Below are 19,351 nucleotides of genomic sequence, written 5' to 3'. Positions count from 1 at the left end.
TCAACGCTTCCGCCCAGTTTTCCAGTCAGAGGAGGGGGGGGGCGCAGAGAGAGAGAGGCTCGGGGGCTGTCGCTGCTCCGGGTGGGCCTGGGGAGCAGCTGCTGAACTTGCTCGCCTTCTCGGTTGGGGAGAGGGCGGGGTGCCAGGGCTGGTGGCGGAGGAGGAGAACGAGCTCTTCCCACTTCTCCTCTCGGCTTCTCCTCTTTCCTCCTCCTCCTCCTCCTCCAGCGCCACCAGCCGTGACGCATCCTCCCCTCCCCTTTTCTAACCTCCGGGCTGCTTTCAAACTCCCCCCTCCCTCCTCCTTTCCTCCTCCTCCTCCTCTTCCTCCCTCTTTCCCTCCCTCTTCTTTTCGCCTGCCTGGGGCTGAATTAGTTTCCCTCAGTGCTGCCTCTGCTTGTTGGCGGGGTAGTCGGACTCGAGCCGCCTGCTTTCCCCCCCCTTCCTTTTTTGTAAAAATCGGGTTTGCAGACGCTGCTGCTGCTGCTGCGGGCGTCCGGAGGAATTTCTGCCGCGGTGCTTTTCCGTCCTGCCCCGGGGGTTTGGCAGCGAGGAAGGGACGCGGCGGGGAGCGGGGGGACCTGCTCGTGGGGACGAGGGGAGGGGGGGTGAAGCAAGGAAGCCAGGAGGCCAGGCTTGAGGAGGAGCTGCTGCTGCTGCAGCAGCGGGAGATGTGGGCTCCTGGTGCCGATGCGGCACAAGGACACGGCTAGGGAGCCTCGCTTGCAGCCGAGACGCCGCCGCCGCCGCCGCCAGCCCCCCGGTTCCCGGTGAAAAAGACCAGAAAGAGCTTCGATTGCTGCCGCCGCCAAAGCAGAAATCAGTCCCAACTCTCGGCCGAACAGGATCCCTCGGTTTCCGTGCGAAGAAGAGGCGGGGAAGGCTGCTGCTGCTGCTGCTGCTTTCGGAGGGGACCCACCTCAAGGATTGAGGCCATTCTGGCGGAAGGGTGTGCAGGGGGGGCATCGGTGGGGTTTAACAATGGTGAGGTTTCTGGTGAGCTCCTGCTGCGCCCTGGCTGCGTCGGTGCTACTCCATCCCCGGATCGGATCACGGTGAGGAAAAAATGAGCGAAGAGACGGCGAATTCTAACAACGAGTAAGTTTCTCGGCTTTTCTTCGGGGCGGGGGGGGGTCTCTTCGGCTTGGCGTTTCTCTCTCCCCACCCGCCCCTACCCCGCCACCTCCGTTCATTGACCTGCTCTCTTCGGGCTCCTTACATAGCTGGATATGTTTTAAACGTGCTGATTGATGTGTGTGTCTCTCTGCATATGTAAACACCCCCCACCCCCCGAATCTGACTGTTTTGGTAATTTGGAAAAGTCATGGCAGACCCAGGATATGGTGAAAAAATTGCCTAGCTATGTGTGTTGGGGAAATGGACCCTCCGTCTCCCTCCTTCCCTCCCGCCACCCCCCCCCGACCCTCAACTTCCAGTGGCCTACGTGCAACGTTTTGTGGGGGGAAAAGAAGTCTATTTTCGTTTGCATGTTTCCTATAGAAAGTAGCGAGTGGGAGCTTCATCCCGAGGGAAACTGTTCCTGAATTTTAATTGGATGAGTCAGTGTAAATACAGTGTTAAACCTTTCCCCAAAGCTTTATATATACATTTTAACGAGCTGTTAGGACTCTTCGCCCTTCCCCCCTTCTTTAAATGGGGAATAGAATGAAGATATTTATATATATGAAGTGCAAGATATTAATATATTTAACATGCTTGGCTTGGATGAAATCTATAGGGGGCTTATGTTTTCTTTTTTACATCTGTAAGGATGTAGCCTTCAAAATTGCTAGGAAATATATAATTTCTGAAACAGGGTAGTCATGTCAACAATCCTGAACTTTCCCATTTCTTCTAAAGAATGAAAAATGTTGACGCTGCCTGTGACTCCTGCATCCTGCCCTGTCAATGGTTGTTCTTTTCTGCAAGAATGAGTTGCGAATTAGTCATTTTCTCAAACATACTTTGCAATAGTTGTGGCTCAATTATAGTGCAAAAGCATCCTTCTGGCAGAATTATCACACGGTAATTATTTTTTCAGTGCCTGTAGCAAGTAATTTGAATTGTAGGAGGAAATACTGGTTTTTGGTGGAGAAGGGAACACTTGTCAATTGCATACATTCCTCCATATAAAACCTTAGTTCCTTAAGATGGATCGGTAAAGGAACAGGCTTCTGCTTCTTCTTTTTTAATGAATGGCTTTACTCTTAAGCCAGAATCACATAATATAACAAGGACAAATCCTGAACTGCAACAGGAACAAGTACAAAACATTGCATTGAGCTACTTGGGAAGATGAAGTGCTGCAGTGCCCGTGGAACCGAGAGGGAAGCGGCCGCCATATTTTCTTTTTTGTGAATCGCTCTAATTTGCATACCACAGTCTTCATTCATAAAAAAATAATAATTAGACCTGTGCCACCTTCGACATTTCGACTGAACTTGGCTTGCAAGAAATGGGAAATTTTCATGAAGGTAGAAAGAGCCTAGTATGTTCGAGGTTTAGGGTTTTCTGGGTTTTCGTCTCGAAAAATACTGTTCTCTGCTTGTTGACACTGTTATGTGGGAAATATCGGCTCGGGGAAGTGCTGGGAGCACGTGATCCTCTCCATTCATAAAATACCTGGCTGGCCATTCACAGTGCAGTACACTGTGTCTACATGGATCCACTTTCACATTAGACCTGTTTTTCTAAAAGAAAGGCACAGATTTGTGTCAGGGTATCTGCAGAAGCACCACATTGCTTGCCAGAATATGAAAAGAAGTGTGCTTTTAAAAGAAAAAAATCGAGGCCATAATCTGAGGACTGCTGTAGTGTCACTAAGGGATCTTTGGGCTGGTGGAGGATAGAATCTTCTAGCAGCTAGCTTCCTTTTTTTAATGTGGCACATCAGAAACTGCCAGTATTTCTAAAACAATACAAGATTATGTGAAAGTGGCTTAAGACGTAAACACTGCTATAACTGAAGCAGCAGCAAAACGTTTCACCCTGTTTACTTGTGCAGTTTTGCAGACCTTGCTGGTTGATATCCACACCGTAATCAGCCCCTGTATTTTAATTGAAGAAAAGTTAATAAGATAATTAATTAGATATTGCATTTTACAATAAAAGGGCTTTTATGTAGTCAACTTTCATTAAGCATTTTAAAGCCAGTCAAATGAAAAAATTTTGAAATACATTCTCAAGATTAGTCACAAAAGCTGCCTGAATGTGATTGCTGGGGAAGAGCCCTTTGTTAATGCATATATTTCTGTGTGCCACTTGGTGCATGTATTTCTGTGTCACCCCATGATTCTATGACACTTTAGCATAAATATTTGAACAAAGACCAATTGATTATGCTTTTTCGACAACATAGAATATTTATTTAATTAAGAGAAAATGTTTTCTTCAATAGTTAGGATGCAAAAACACCCTCAGAACATTTGATTATAACGTAAAATGTGTTTGTCAGTTTGAATTGTATTCTTCATCTCTTCGATTCGTCTTTTGTATCGCCATCATACAGGAATTTCATAACTGAAGAAAATGCTAGAACACATCTACATATTCATACCGATTTTTCCTTCCTTGTGTTCTCATCAGGCTCTCCAGTCACATTTTGAATTTCTCTTCTTGGGACTGAAGTGATCTTCTATGCTTTGTGTGGATTAGCTTAGGGTTTTTTAAAAGTTGATTTTATGAACTTGGTATAGTGGAAAATACAGTACACTTCTGCTGCGGCTGCGGCTACAATCATCCATGCTTAAATATGGCAACCAATAATTCTAGTTTGGATCAGTTCACGCAGTTTTCACTTTGAAAAGTTCCTTGCATTCTAATGAATTGTGTAGTATATTGTCCATACTGAGTACAGTTAGTTAGGCCTTAACTGTGTTATGTGTGTCTTACTGTAGATGCAAAAAGCAACTCGCAGTGTTCAGCATACAACCATTGATATTACAAGACCGTTGTTAATTGTATTTTTCTCTTTTAAAAGCAGTACGTTGGTTAGATTTTCTTATTGCACCTGTACAACTCAATTTTCCGGGAGTTTTTAACAACAAACATCACCAGTTTGTGTGTTAGCCTGGTATGCTGTCAGAAAAAGTGTTTATACCATGCATTATATAAATCTTGTATAGCTCATCTTTCTCTAGCATGTTTTTTTTTTTTGTTTTTTTTTTAAGATACATATTTCCCAAGTCTTCTGCAGTCGTACTTTTTCAGTTGCTTGCTGGATGGGCCAAATTACTATGGCAAGTTGTATATTGGTGACTAATCACTTCATTAATTAGAAAGTAGTCTGATATCTGTCCACAATTGCAGTTGCAAATAAATGTTGGATATTTTTGCTTCTAAAGTGACCTGACACTGTGTTTTGTCATGTTCATTTGCATTTTAAAAGAAAGGTACTAGGTTTCAGTTCAATAGGTCAGGGCTTTAAATTTTTTGCTCATTGTTGAATTCCATTTTAGGGAAAGTAACTATATGCATTGGATTGCAGATCTGAAGTGTGCTTGATAAGTTGACATGTGGCCTAACTGTAACGTATGTGTATATAGTTTTGTTCAGATCCCTTATTAAGCATTTCAAAGGGAATCACACAGAAAATGCCACCTGAGTAAAATAAATAAATGGAGGTAATGGAGGTTCCCTATATGCTAAAAGTAATATTCATGCAAACATTATGATACCAAAATATTGTCTCCATAGACCACTGCTTGAGAGAATGAAACTCTATGGTTCTCCCCCCCCCCCCCAATCATTCATGGAAACTGTTCAGAGGTTATTACTTGGTGCTTGGGATTCTACCCTGGTTCCAGGCCTTGGCCACTCTCTTAGGTAGAAAGCAACTAGTGGACAGACAGACCCTGTCTACATTTGAATGTAAGGTTGCTCCCTGACCCTGCAAGATGAAACCTGCCAGAAAGGCAAGTTCTATAATGCAAGGTCCAAAATCCTGTGTTGGATGCTTGTTAGAGGAATGAGAGAGGAGGTATGCAAATCTGAGGCTCTGATGGTAAATCATGCAATTCAGTGACTTGCAACCAGGAGTCCTTTTTGAATCCTGCTTATACAGTAGTTTATTTGGGACTAGTTTAGCTTTTACAGGCCATATTCGCATGCCGTTGAATGCCCAGTAAGCTGTCTTCTTGCTATTATGTTCCAGTTTTTCTTGTAACAAAAAAATAAAAATGCATGTTGTACATTTGTGGGGGGGGGGGATTGTGATGCCACTTAAGCCCAGTGACGCTTACATTCAAAGGCATACCCGTGATTGTCCTTTTCTTAAGACTGCTTAGAAATCTACCATGCAAAAGCATTGATTCTAATTCAATATGGAGACATCCTTTAATGTCATACACACACACACACACACACACACACACACACACACACACACAGAGAGATGCACACTGACCTTTTGTTTGCATCATGTATAGAATGCGTGTGTCAGTGTTTGTGCTTACTAACAATATCTGCAAGAAGTTTTCATGATAGATAAAAATTCCATAATGAAATTATTTTAATTGTGTCCGTTGGATCTCTTTTTATCGATGTACAGAAGGAGTTGCATGACAGCTAAGTTATTTTTTCTGCAAGTAATGCAGGATGAGGAGCACAATGGTTTGTCAAAAGAGCTTTCCCCAGTGAATTGCAAATGCAAAATTGCAAACAGAGGAATAATTCATTAGGAGAGGATAAGTGGGGAAATGGTATCTAGAGAAAAAGGACACAGAAAAATGAATTGTAGAAGGGGTTAAAAATTATCACTGGGTTGACTGAAAAAAGGCAAGACAGGTCACTGGATTTCAGTGAGGCTTAAGTGCACATAGTACTGTGCAGTATCGTGGTGATCTAGCATAGAAGTGAACATTCTTAAATTGCAGATATAAGCAGATTGAAGCATTGCATGACTTTAAAGTAATTGTCCAGTGTTTGGCGTGTGTGCATGCTCTGTAGATGTTACTAGCTGCTGTTGCAATTTCTTGCACCAGGTTGTGGAAGTGTCTGGAGATAGAAGGAACTCAGACACCCAGTGGCCTACAAATTTGACATGGATGCATAAGAACTCAGTTTTTTTAAAATAGCACTATATTCTAGGAGTGCCTATGGTTACTAAACATCAGGTACTGACCAATAATCCAGTCTTGGTTCCCTACCACATAGGTGGTTAAATAAGTACACACATGAATCATTCAAAGCAGACCTTAGAAGGGCATGGGGTGTGTGAAGGTGAAGAGGAATCCTTACACGATTTATTTGCCTTTTCCTCCACATCCCCATCCTTATGACTGTTTGGTTCCCATTTTCTGAGCAGATACAATATTTTCCTCAAGTTGTTTCCCTGTAACCCATAAAATCTTTGTGGTGTGACAAATATGAGTGTTAAGATTTCCACAATAGCATTTAAATTACCATTAAAGCTGCAGTCAGCAAACTTGCAAACAAGTAAGCTCTGTTCAACATTGTGGAACTTAAGCCCAGCTTGGGCGCTCAGTTCCTCCATGTGAGAAGAATTGTGTGAGGAGAGCAGGCATGTGCCATCTAGCCTTGCCCCCCTCCATTGCATCCCCATGCCCGGCCCAGCTATTCTTGTGTTGGGAGAGTGAGCTTCAAAATTTGCTAGGCACCAGCCGCATTTTACACTTGGGTGTCTGCCTATTGCCACCCAGTGAAGATGCCCAGGCACCAGGATGGCGTATCATGTCTGCACCATCTGGAGGTTCACGCCTGGGGATCCTTGGACCTTTCCTGTTTTTACACACTAACGACACAACCTGTAGAATTCTGTCCGTGATATTTTATCTGCACAAATTTCAGGAACCAAAAAGTCGTATGGAAAAATACAACTAATGAGCTGTCTGGCCCCAAAATGGCAACTAGACATTCCATTTTGGTGATTGATACCATGGTTTAAGGAGCTGTTTGGCACCTAGCGTATGAGTTTCTAACACTGACTTCTGTACCTGTTGAGGCTTCCTGTACCGTTTAGAACTGTGATTATGCAGAAGGATGCTATGAGGACTTGGCAGCAAGAACAGGGCAATCTAACTTCCCCACTATCCTCTATACAATTCTAAATAGCCCAACATAGAATTCTTTCCATTTGAATATGTGTAGGGTTTGCACTCCAAGCTGTCAATCTCATGGGGTGCTTTTAGATTAGGGACAGTGACTGTGTCCTACCTGTCTACCCAGGAGTGCTTAGCTTACAGTGGGAGTGGGGAAAAGCCAAGTATGTTGCTCGGAGCTTCTACCTGACATTCAGAAGACATCTTAAGGCAGCCCTGTTCAGGGAAGTTTTTAACGTGTGATATTTTACTGTATTTTTGGTTTCTATGGAAGCCGCCCAGAGTGGCTGGGGAGGCCCAGCCAGATGGGCGGGGTATAAATAACAAATTATTATTATTATTATTATTATTATTATTATTATTATTATTATTATTAGAGTAATCACAGGACATAATGTAAGAAACAAATGTGTTTTCTTTCTTTCTTTCTTTCTTTCTTTCTTTCACATTGCCGTCAATATAATATGTTGGACAGATGTCAACTAATAAAAGGACTAAAGCTTTAAAACGTTTTGGGATTGGTTTGAATAAACCAAAGTGTTAAAAAAAAATTCTGGCCCATTAGGAGGAATTAAGGAAGTCCGGTTCAGTGGATATGTTAATCAGCTGATAGGGCAACAGCTAATGGTAATATTACCTGCACGGTTCTTTCATTTGTACTTCCAGTTTGTTGTTTATAGAATAAAAAAGTGTAGTTAAATATCTAAAAACCTTTCTGCTTTGGTTTAAATAAAACTGTATACTAAAGCTACCAGTGGTACAATGTTTTGGTGAATAAATGACTTGATGTTCCTTTCTTGCTTTTTTCTTTATGAGTTAATGGTCTGTAAATATAAAGGCTGTATTTTGTGAGTTGGAATTTTTTTTACTTATGTTGGACTATGTGCACATTTTCAATTATTCTGCATCCAGATCCTTCCTGTGTCCTTTCTCTTTTTAAAGAAATACAGTGGTACTTCTACTTATGTGCTCCTCTTGTTATGTATCCTTCAGGATACGCATGCAGCAAACCTGGAAGTATATTTCCGGGTTTCACCACATGCGCAGAAGCGCTCTATCGTGCCGCACGTGTGTGCAGAACAGGCACCTCCGGTTGTGGAAACCTCGGGATCCAACCGGAGCTCCGGAACAGATCCCATCCGCAACTGGAGGTACCACTGTACTGCACTTGATGCCTTCCCCCCAAAACCAGCTTTGATCCGAATGGAAAAGGGGGGGGACTTGACCTAGCCGCATGTTAAACTGATAATGTGTACATATAGATAATTATATAGATTAATTATGGAGTTAGTTTTTTATGACATTAATTATGAAGTTAATTTTGGTTGCAGCCTTCTATATTTAAAGGAGGGCACTGACAAAAATATTAGCAGGATGGGAGCGAGTAAGATTACAGTGCTGTCAATGTCAGGGGGCTTATGTTGTTGGCCCTTGTGCTTGCACTCTAAACCTGTCACTGATCAATATGATAGGCAGTAGTCACAATTTATTGGCCTTCTAATACTTCTTTAGCTGTGTCAGCAGGCTTGCTGGAACCCTGTGCTAAAATTAATTTTCCATTTGGAAAGCAAATCTGTCAGTCTAGTATGCACTGCTCTGGTTTGTTTTTATTATTTTTATTAATGATGTTAGGTTGCATCATTCCTCAAATCACAGTTTGTAAGAAGGCTTGGGCTCAAACATAGCACGAAACCTTATTTAGGTATTGCATCTAAATCTAGCCCTATCTCATTTTATATAGTTAGCCAACTATAATATGGAGAGATCTACAGCATAGCTATTGCTGCAGATGGTATGCTATGGCCCTTTGTGGATTCCCTGTACCTTTCCGGGTACCACCACCCAATTTATTTGCAGGCTCAGTAGAAGTTGATGCTTGTGTTATGGCCGCTGGTGAAAACTGAGTGTGTGTGTATGTTGCAAATTAGTTTATGTCATCTTTAGGCTTTTGTGGGCTTTCTTTGAAACTACAGTGGTACCTCCGATTGTGGACAGGATCCATTCCGGAGCTCCAGTCGGATCCCGAGGTTTCCGCAACCAGAGGGACCGCTTCTGTGCATGTGCACGCGGCGAAACCCGGAAAAATACTTCCGGGTTTGCCGCGTTCGCATCCTGCAGGATACGCAACCAGAGGTGTGCGTATCCAGAGGTACCACTGTATTTGCGACTTGCAATTGCTGCTCTTGTCTTACATACAAGCAACCTTGGTTTTGAGCGGGGGTTGCATTCTGAGCCATCACACATGTCGGCAGAGCGTGCATAAACACACCCGTTACACCCCATTCCCACTCCGTCCCCTGCCCCCGTTCTGCCCTTTTCCGGGTGTGAAAACAGCCTGTGCGTGCACAGACGTGTGTTCTTTGAACACATGCAAAACAGGGGTAAACATCCTTAAGTACAAAAGATGAGCCCTGCCGGATCAGGGCAAAGGCCCCTCTAGTCCAATATCCTGTTCTCACAGAGACCAACCAGATGCCTGTGGGAAGCCCACAAGCAACAGCACTCTCTCTGCTTGTGATTTCCAGCACTGGCATTGAGAGGCACGATGCTCCTGACAGTGGAGCTGGATGCTAGAACATACCCACCATGGCTAGCCAGTGATAGACTTATCTTTCATCAATTTGCCTATTCCTAATGTAAAGCTATCCAGTACAGTGACCATCACTGTATTTCATAGCATACTGCATGAAAAGGTGCTTAACTCTTGCAGGATTGTTCCCTTTATTGATGAAATGATGCATCTTTAACTTGTGGCTTTTAAGAGGGTAGGAGAACCAAAATATCAGATTAATGATTCCTTGAGTGCCTTCTCCATCTGATGTTTTGAGGGCGTGGAGGCAGAACAAGCCCTACTCAGTTATGGACCATTCCCCCCAACATCTTCTCCCTTCACTAATGTATTTACATTGTCAGGCAAAGACCCTTCTATTGTCCGAGGCCTTTTAATTCCATCTTAATCCTTTTAACATCCTTTTAATGTTGATATTAATATTGTAATCTTTAGGATTTGTTTTGTTTTTGGTGGCTGGGACATGTTTTATCCCCTTAGGTTATTTTAGCTTTCTTGTGACCAGGTTATACCCTTTTCCTCGTTTTGGCTTCTGTACTATATGAGTTTTAGTGTATATTTTGATTGTATTTTGTAGATGTTATGTTACTGAGCACAGTTACGATAAGTACTTTAGAAACTGAGAGGAACTCCGCGTACTTCACACTTTAAAACAAACCCTGCACTGTTAGTGAGGTGAAATATATGAATAATTTGACCTCTACTGCCCTTGCATATGAACTTCATTTATAGGGGAAAGGGTGAGTCTTTAAAAGTTGAACATAACACAAATTAGATTATTTGCTTTGTATTGGTTAAACTACTCAAACTGAAAATTTATCATTTGTTACCTTACTATCAAGGCTTTGAACATCTATTTGGAAACTAAGCACACATACCTTTTTAGTGCTCTTGCAATGTTGCTATGGTAATAGGAAAATGTCTGCATAGTTAACAAGCCAATGTCAGGTAATGGAGGCTTTGCAAAAATAAGTTCAGCTAAGCATTTGCCTGGGGCACTGAAAAACAAGTTGCCCATAAAAGCTGCTTACCAACGAAAACTATTTTAGATGGAATTGGATTTATACAGTCTGTGCAGTCCTCTGATATGCTAATTGATATTGCTGTGGTTGGAGAGTTTGCAGATGGCAAATAACTGAGATAGGGGATTGCTGCAGAATAACTGCTTTTCCTCCTTTCTTAAAAAAATCCCCAAACATGTTATGCAACAGGTAACGTGCTTTATCGCAAGAAAGCAGCACACAACACACACAGTCACACAACACACACAGCTGTCAAAAGTTGTGTTGCAGTTACATTTTGTGCATGTGTTTGTGGCACATCTCACAATGTTTTTCATCATGAGAACTATCAATTCACAAAATGTTTCATGCTTTATTTAATAAAATCTTTCCTCTTCCTCTCTCTTTGAAAATGGGTTCTCCCTTTGCACCAGTGTTAACTATGTATAAGGCTAGCTACGGTTCACTCTTAACCAAGATTTGGCATGCTGCTTGATTACTCTGGAGATCAGGCAGGGAAATTACCTCTAAAGTGGGAAAGAGGTGGAAGTAAGGCACACAGTAATGTTCCTGATCTTTTCAGGAGCAGTTGAGAGAGACCCATACATTAAAAATGCACTGTCTAATAGTTGTGGAATGGGATTGGATAATGGTTTGCTTTTTCACATGAGCTGGTACAGATTTTGCACTGATATTAGTGTGTGGAAATGGGTGGTGGTCAGTTCCCTGTCTTATCCATGAGAACGGTTGTGTACAAGATGCAGTCTTCCATGCCCAAATGACACCCCCCCCCCCGCTTTCAATGGAATTGCCACAGTATTGGTGAGATGAACGAGACAATTTTTAAGGGAATGAGCACTTGAACATTGAAATGGTTACAGAAATGCTAAATTTAGTAATAGCAAGAGAATGTCTTTAAAGTATTTTTAAATCCTTTCCAATTTTAAGGCCTCAGCGGATTGCAGAATGTTAAAAATAGAAACTCTGAAAAGGTAACTGCCAAAACCCTTGTTCCTAATCGTTGGACTGTGTTTGTCCAGAGTCTTACTAAATTTCTGCAACACCAACAACATATTTCTGGCAACAAGAGCCCCCTAAGCCATGGGTAGGCAAACTAAGGCCCGGGGGCTGGATCCGGCCCAACCGCCTTCTAAATCCGGCCCGCGAACAGTCCAGGAATCAGTGTGTTTTTACATGAGTAGAATGTCCTTTTATTTAAAATGCATCTCTGGGTTATTTGTGGGGCCTGCCTGGTGTTTTTACATGAGTAGACAGTGTGCTTTTATTTAAAATGCACCTCTGGGTTCTTTGTGGGGCATAGAAATTCATTCATTCCCCATCGCCCCCCCCCAAAAAAAATATAGTCTGCCCCCCCATAAGGTCTGAGGGACAGTGGACCGGCCCCCTGCTGAAAAGGTTTGCTGACCCCTGCCCTAAGCCATAGCCAATATAAGGACTAGAACAAACATTTAAGTTTTTTCCATGAGGTTTTGTTTTGAGTTGCCTTCATGTGTTTGCCATCCATGCAGAAATACAATCAAAAGTTTGGGAACGAAAACTGTTTATCTGTGTATAATCCTGCTTTGTTTCCTCCAGGCATGAATCAATCATTGTGTGTGGGGGGGGGGGTGTTAAGACAATTTCCTCTGCTGCTGCATCTCCCAGCATTCATTGCACATGTTGGGTGATGGTAGTTCCTGTTGAATATTTGCCTGCTTTGTGGCCGAACACTTTCTGCCTTTGTTTATGCTGCCGCTGCCATACCAGTTTCACTGGAACAGTGTGGCGTGGATGATATTTTACCCTGGCTTTTCATGTGAATTATGCAGCATGCTGTGTACTTGAAGCTACAGAGCAAACCTCTGTCCAAACTCTGCTCTACTGCTGTGTACTGTATGGACTTTGCATTGTTATTTTTGTGAATGCACCATTTCCATTAAGTTGTGCCCTATTATTAATTAATGTTATGGTTGTGTTAATATTATGACGTGGCTTTGAAGCACAGAGATTTTGGTACCAGCTCTAGAAATTATCATTAACAAAAATGCTAATGATGCCACAAGGCAAGCAGCACACAAAATTAATTACAAGTCCATGTTTTAGATGCATGCATCGCTTCTCGGCCTTTTGGCTAAGATCAAGTGTGTAGATGCATGAGTGAAGAGTTAGCGATAAACGGTTTTTGAAATTAGAAATCAAAATTTAGAATTATAATTAGCAATGCAGTGGTGTTTTACATATGACAACTGTTATGTAATGTAATGTAATGTAATGTAAATAAATAAATACTGTACTACTACTCTTTGGATGCATTTTGATACTTGATACATTTGTACTACTAATTAAAACCACTATTTTTGGTGCTAAATAAAGCTCATTATTAAAAGATAAAGTCAAACTTTTTGTGAAATTGATATGACATTGTGGTTTTTAAATTCGGTTGTTTTACTGCACTAGAAAAAGAAACTCAAAATGGTCATGAAGTTTTAACTTCGTTTTTATGCTTTCAAAACAACTTTTCATGCAGGAAATAGTGATATTTTTCAAAAAGGAGTCTTACACTGTTGTCATACCAATCTTTTATTTTTCATATAAAACTTTTTAAAGTGGTAAGATAAAGAGTTTTCCTTATTCCCCCCCCCCTTTATATATTATGCTGTGTCCCAGCTTCTGTCAACCTAGGAGTTCTAAAGCACATCAGTGCAAGTAGATAAATAGGTATCACTGCGGCGGGAAGGTAAGGCGTTTCCGTGCGCTCTGGTTTCCGTCACAGTGTTCCATTACTCCAGAAGCGGCTTAATCATGCTGGCCACATGACCCGGAAAGCTGTCTGTGGACAAACGCCAGCTCCCTTGGCTTGGAAAGTGAGATGAGCACTGCACCTCAAAGTTGCCTTTGACTGGACTTAACCATCCAGGGGTCCTTTACCTTACCTTACATTTCTTAGACATTTCTTAGACTTAGAGGTTCTTCAGGGTGATTCCTAAAATGCTTACAATAATAGAAATTAATAATGTAAATTTTTTTTTAGTTATCAAAATTGGTTGTTGTGCTCAATTTTCTGGTCAACAATAAAACACTGGTAGGAGCATAACAACAGTATTTTCAGTTTTTAATTTAACAGTTTTAATTTAACAGTTTAATAATTCATTTTGCCACATGTCAAAACTTTACACATTTTTTAAATTAAAAAAACAGTTTGGGTAACAGCACTATATTCCAAGCTACCTTGTGCAAAAACATGCTAGTAAGACTCACATTTGTTTTTGGAACTGGAACTTGATGACTTATTGTGCATGCATAGTACAGTGTTGCATACTGCTGCTTAATACAAAAAAAAAAGCTCAAGCAGCTGGTTAAATGCTGCAGAGCTGACAATATTTGCAGTATCCTTTTTGCAAATATACTGCATTGTTTTAATTAGTGTTTTTATGGAGCGGTCAAGTGATCTCGTTGTCCCTGAGAGGGGGCAATGACAATAAAGATATTATTATTATTATTATTAAAAAGTGAACTAAGGCAGCTGTATCGTTCCCCTTTCTGGTTGTGCTTTACATAGGATGATATTTTTCATGATTATGTGCTCAACATATCTTATACCTGATGTTCTTTTGAGACAGAGAAGTTATGTTCTATCAAGCCTTTTTTCAAATTCCAATCCCTATGAGTCATTTGCCGGTTAAAAAGATGCAGATGTTTTAAACTCATGGAATTGTCCTTACCATTGCATTGCTAAACAGCTGTCCCTTCAACCTAGCTAACACTGATGGCTGAAGGGTGGACAGCATGAACAGCAAGGTTTAACTTCCCTGTTCTTATAGTAGAGCTGTGTTGTCTGAGCTCATTTTTTAAAAGATATATATATATATATATATATATATATATATATATATATATATATATATATTAACAGGCTGTTTGGGACAAGGAATGGAGGGCTTCCTGCCAAACCACTCAATATGGAACTTTTAGATTCAAAAGGTCTATGCATATGCCTTGGTTAGGGAGACACACCGTACATAATGTATTGTTTACCAGTGCACAGCAAAAAAAAAAATCTTAAATCAAATTTTGACTGCAGCCAAAAGCTTCCTTCTGGTCCTCTTCCAAGTTCTCCAGAATGCAGAGGAATATAAACTCAATATAAATGTACATTCTGAGTATGTGTGCTGTAATAACATTTGCAAAAGGCAAATAATTCTGGAAGAGTTGGCCTCTGACCTCAGATGTGTGCCATGTGAAGGCATTTTTGTGTGGGGTTTTTTAAGGGGGGAATTTAGGAAGCATGTTAAATGTGCAAACAAACCCTCACAGTATATGCATGCAAACACAATGCACATACGTATTCCTGCCACTATGTGTAGTTAACATAAGGAGTCTTACTGGCTAGGTGACATGGGAAAACACTCAAGCAAATAGAGTAGAAAACAAGTTCCTAATACACAAAGAACTTCAGGATTCTACATGGTATTTATTCAGTGGAAAATAGTGCAGGAAGAGTACATCTTCCTGGGAAAACTTTAGATAAATGTTGTGGAGGACCTACAGTCTAATATTAGTTACAAAAAGGAAGGTAATGGATTGTACTTGAAATAATTCAGTTTGTTTTTACAATCCAGGAAATGATGACTACAGGTGTACCTCGGGTTACATACGCTTCAGGTTACATACGCTTCAGGTTACAGACTCCGCTAACCCAGAAATAGTACCTTGGGTTAAGAACTTTGTTTCAGGATGAGAACAGAAATCGTGCTCCGGTGGTGCAGCAGCAGGAGGAGGCCCCATTAGGTAAAGTGGTGCTTCAGGTTAAGAACAGTTTCAGGTTAAGAATGGACTTCCGGAACAAATTAAGTACTTAACCCGAGGTACCACCGTACAGCTACAGAGCAGCTTGGAGCCATCCTTGATGTTAACGAAGGATGGGAGGGATTTCCCAGTGCTGTGTCTGCTGCAGATATTTCCATAATAGGTTCAGTTGTGTTCTGAGCAAGCACAGAGACCCCTTTTTGACACACAGTTTTTCGAAATGCAGCCCCTCCCTCATATGCTAAGTTCTATGTGCATGGTAACAGTGCCTAAAGAAAACACTTGCTTCGCATGCCGCCACCATAAAGGAATATGCTTCACCTGAGAGAAGGGCAGCAATAACTATCCACCCACTTGCTTCTGTTGCAAATTGCTAAGCTCTTTGGTACAATGTACCAAACGTTGGCTGAAGTGTCTGAATTGATTAGCAGAAAACTTCCTGGACTGTAATCAAGATAGGCAATCTGCAGTGATCAGTGAATTTGTAGCAAAGGAGACCTCCAATTGTGTTAGTGCTTGGGCAAAAGTCATGTGCCCCTTTCAGTTCCAGACATGTTAACTATTATAAATATTATTCCTTGCAAACCATAGTGGATTCAGAATGTTCAGATGTGTCTTGACAACTGTCATGATGCCAGAGTCCTGAGAATACCCTGTGGTCATTGGGTAACCATGACGAAGGAGAACATGGAAGTGAGCAAGTGTTGTTGGCTGTTTGGCTTATGTCTTGATGTCGTGTTAATGCAATAGTTTCCATGCTCTTCAAATAATGCGGGCAAAAACTTTAGCCATAATCTAAGGGTATCTGATAGCTGGGTAATAAAAGGAAGCTATAAGATGCTTCTGAACTGTGTAGATTTCAGTGGCTTCTTTACACAACATTTGCTGCCATAAATGAGAGGTTATTGTGTGCTGCATCATTCATTTAGAGCAGAAATATGACCTTGGAGCTCTTCATCTGCACAGCACACACCTATCCCAAGATCTGAGTGAAAAATAGAGAATGTGGGGGGAAATGATGCAGAATGTGATTTACAATCACTTTTGGCCATTCACTAAATTTTATTCATTTAAGACAATGTCTCAGAGATACTAATGAATTAAAACCAAATTCAGACATAAGAAGAGCTCTGCTGGATCAGACCAAATGCCTTTTTCGTCCAGCATTGTGTTCCCACAGCAACCAACCTGTAGACAGGAGCCTTCTCCCACTCATGATCGCCAGCAACTAGCTCCCAGAGGTAATGCTACTGAGAGTGGAGGTAGTAGCTAGCCAACGATAGCCTATCCAAGTGAGCAGCCATTATTACATCTTTTAGTAGTGAATTCTGTAGTTTAGCTCTTCTCGTGCCTCCTTTTGGCTGTCCTAAATGTCTTTTGCCATTTTGCTTCATTGGAAGACTCTGGGTTCAAGTATTATGATAGAGGAATAAAAAACATTTCCAAACCAGCTTTCTTTATACTATGTGTAATTTCACACATCTCTATCCTGTCCACCCTCTTTCCTTTTTCTGAACTAAAAAAGTCTCACACTGTAATTTTTCCAGATAGGGAGGTTTTTCCAATTCCCTGATAATTTTGGTTGTCCTTTCCTGCAGATATAAGAGGCATTTTATTTTTATTTCATTCAATATGTAGAATGTGAGTATTTGTTCAATGAAGTGTTTAATACAAACTAAGCAGCTTTAGTCTGTAAGCCTTAAAGTAGTTCCCTGTGTCATTATCAGCCAGTATACCAGTGCACACATTTTTTAAAGAGTACATTGATTGATTATATAACACGGCAGAAATCCCGAATTTTATGTACAAGTTCTGCCAAGTATGAAACAGAGAATATATAATAAAATTATAAAACTGAAAAAGTGGGAAAGCAGTAAACCTCTACAGGTCAAACATTGATATCCATCTAGCCATAATGTTTAATTGTCTGTAAATGGTCTCAGATTGTTTATGTATGTATAAGCATGTTTCGTGCACAGTTCTGGCCGAGTTTAGAATTTGCAGATTACATCATTCACTTCTTACAACTGCATCCAATAGGCTTCACACATTATCAGTTTTCATTTTTTTAAAATAAGTATCTTTAAAAACAGCATATTGTGAACTGCATTGCTCACCAGATATCAATAAAGATGCAGTTCCAAGAGATATCAGATTGGGTTACAGAAGTGTATGCCTCCTCCTTGTCCCTATATTAGGGATAGGATCTGGACGTGTGGTTCTACTTTTTCTTGAGCAAATCCATTTTTCCTTGAAAGTGATACTGTCTTTGGATACATAGAAGTGATGTTTAGAAATCATGCTAGCACAGAAGACAACGACGAAAGGAATGGCAGGAAAAATACCCAAGTTAATACAATTAAAGGGGATGCCTAGAGACAGTTGTTCCAAATTAGTCTTTTGTAATTTGCAGTACGTGGCTGGATAAATATTTGATAGTGCACCCTCATGAAACAGGCTGTAGTCATGATTTCAGCTGTAAAAAGAGAAAGAGAGAGAACCTATAATTTATGTGGAAAACATGGAATGCCATTCATGCAAACATGAAACCCATATCAAAACAATATAATCATAGGAGATTTGTAAAATTTCAACTGGACAGGGAGGGAGGATGAGAGAAGCAAACACAATAATCAGTTCTTACAGTTTCTTACTACAACCAGCAAGGATTGAAACAGCCTGATGAAATGGCTGCTGCCAGGTGACAGCTGAGGTCTCTCTCAGCAAACCTGATGGAATAGCCTTATTTTCCTTCTCTTCCAATACTTTGCAGCCTGTCTGAATAGCTGATGCTAGGAGACTTTTGGGGGGAGAGCAAAAGACAGCTGGTTTCTCAGTGGAGCTAATGGAATAGATGTTCTTCCATTATTTCCTTTTGCTGCAGCCACTGAAGACAGTGAGACTGAAATAGAGGATGTGTGGAATCAAGGAGGAGTTGAAGGGCAGTGTGCACGCATTTGCCATTCACATTAAACTCCTTTTCATAGACGGAAGGTAGCCTCAGTTTAAGAAAGTGCTTAGCTTGTATTTTAATGAATCATGCTAATGAGTTCCTTCATTAAAATACAGCTTTCCTTATGTCTGATTTTGCACAGAAATAGAAAAGACAAAATAAAATAGAGGTTGTACAGTATCTGGCAAAGAAATAGTGCATTGTGTCTATCCATTGCAGCGGAGAAGGGAAGGACATGCAAGAGGCTGGTTGAGTTTGTAGGAACTGTTGCCAAGAGGCAGAGTCTAGGGTTTATGTTACTTGGTAGGAAGAGGAGGGGAGGATTAATCTTTAAGGCTCGAGGTATGTATTTTTCCAGGCCTTGGAAAAGCATGTCACTTGTGTGGGCAGAGAAGTGTTTTTGCGCCTTGTGATCCAGACTTGGGGATGGTTATTTAAAACTGTTGGATGCCTTTGGAATTAAACATGCTTCTCACTCCTGCCTCATCCCTCATGCTAAGAGAGGTGTGTTGTGAGAGACTAGAGAGGGAAGGCAGATACAAAGATGGTGGGGTTTTTACATCTGTTAATTATTCCAATACAGTTGAACCTCTACTTACCACCGCCTCTTCTTACAGTCGCAACTGTGGCAAACCCGGAAGTAACCAGCGGGTTTGCCGCCATTTGCGCAGAAGTGGGCAATCGCCGTTCACACATACGCAGAAGTGGGCAATTGCCACCTGCACACAATGGCGTCTCTCCCAGCGACCCGTTTCGACCTCTGGATGGATCTCCGGAACGGATTATGGTCGCAAATAGAGGTTCCACTGTAGCGTAGGGCAGTGGGAAGAAGACTTTTCCACCAATGACTGCTGATACTTTGCTTCAAAGCTATTCTATGAATATGCTAAATCAGGCAACGTGGTAGCACATATGAATCACATATTTCTGTAGCTCACCTTTCTTAAGGCTGCTTCACACATTG

At 41.2% G+C, this 19,351-nt stretch overlaps 1 protein-coding gene and 1 long non-coding RNA gene across 2 annotated transcripts in view; both read left to right on the top strand.

Annotated features, from left to right (window-relative positions):
* LOC310766679 overlaps positions 1–19,351 on the top strand; it is a 320,477-nt gene that overhangs the window by 207,972 nt on the left and 93,154 nt on the right. The window lies entirely within an intron of this gene.
* SPRED1 (sprouty related EVH1 domain containing 1) overlaps positions 40–19,351 on the top strand; it is a 79,402-nt gene continuing 60,090 nt past the window's right edge. The window contains exon 1 of the mRNA XM_083618271.1: positions 40–1,098. Within this exon, the coding sequence (XP_083474397.1) occupies positions 1,067–1,098 (32 nt within the window). The 5' untranslated portion in view covers positions 40–1,066. The remainder of the gene's footprint in view (positions 1,099–19,351) is intronic.

This window comes from Podarcis filfolensis (genome assembly GCF_964270895.1).
Source record: "Podarcis filfolensis genome assembly, chromosome: 1".
NCBI classification, from domain to species: domain Eukaryota; kingdom Metazoa; phylum Chordata; class Lepidosauria; order Squamata; family Lacertidae; genus Podarcis; species Podarcis filfolensis.
This window is presented reverse-complemented; position numbering and strand designations above follow the sequence as displayed.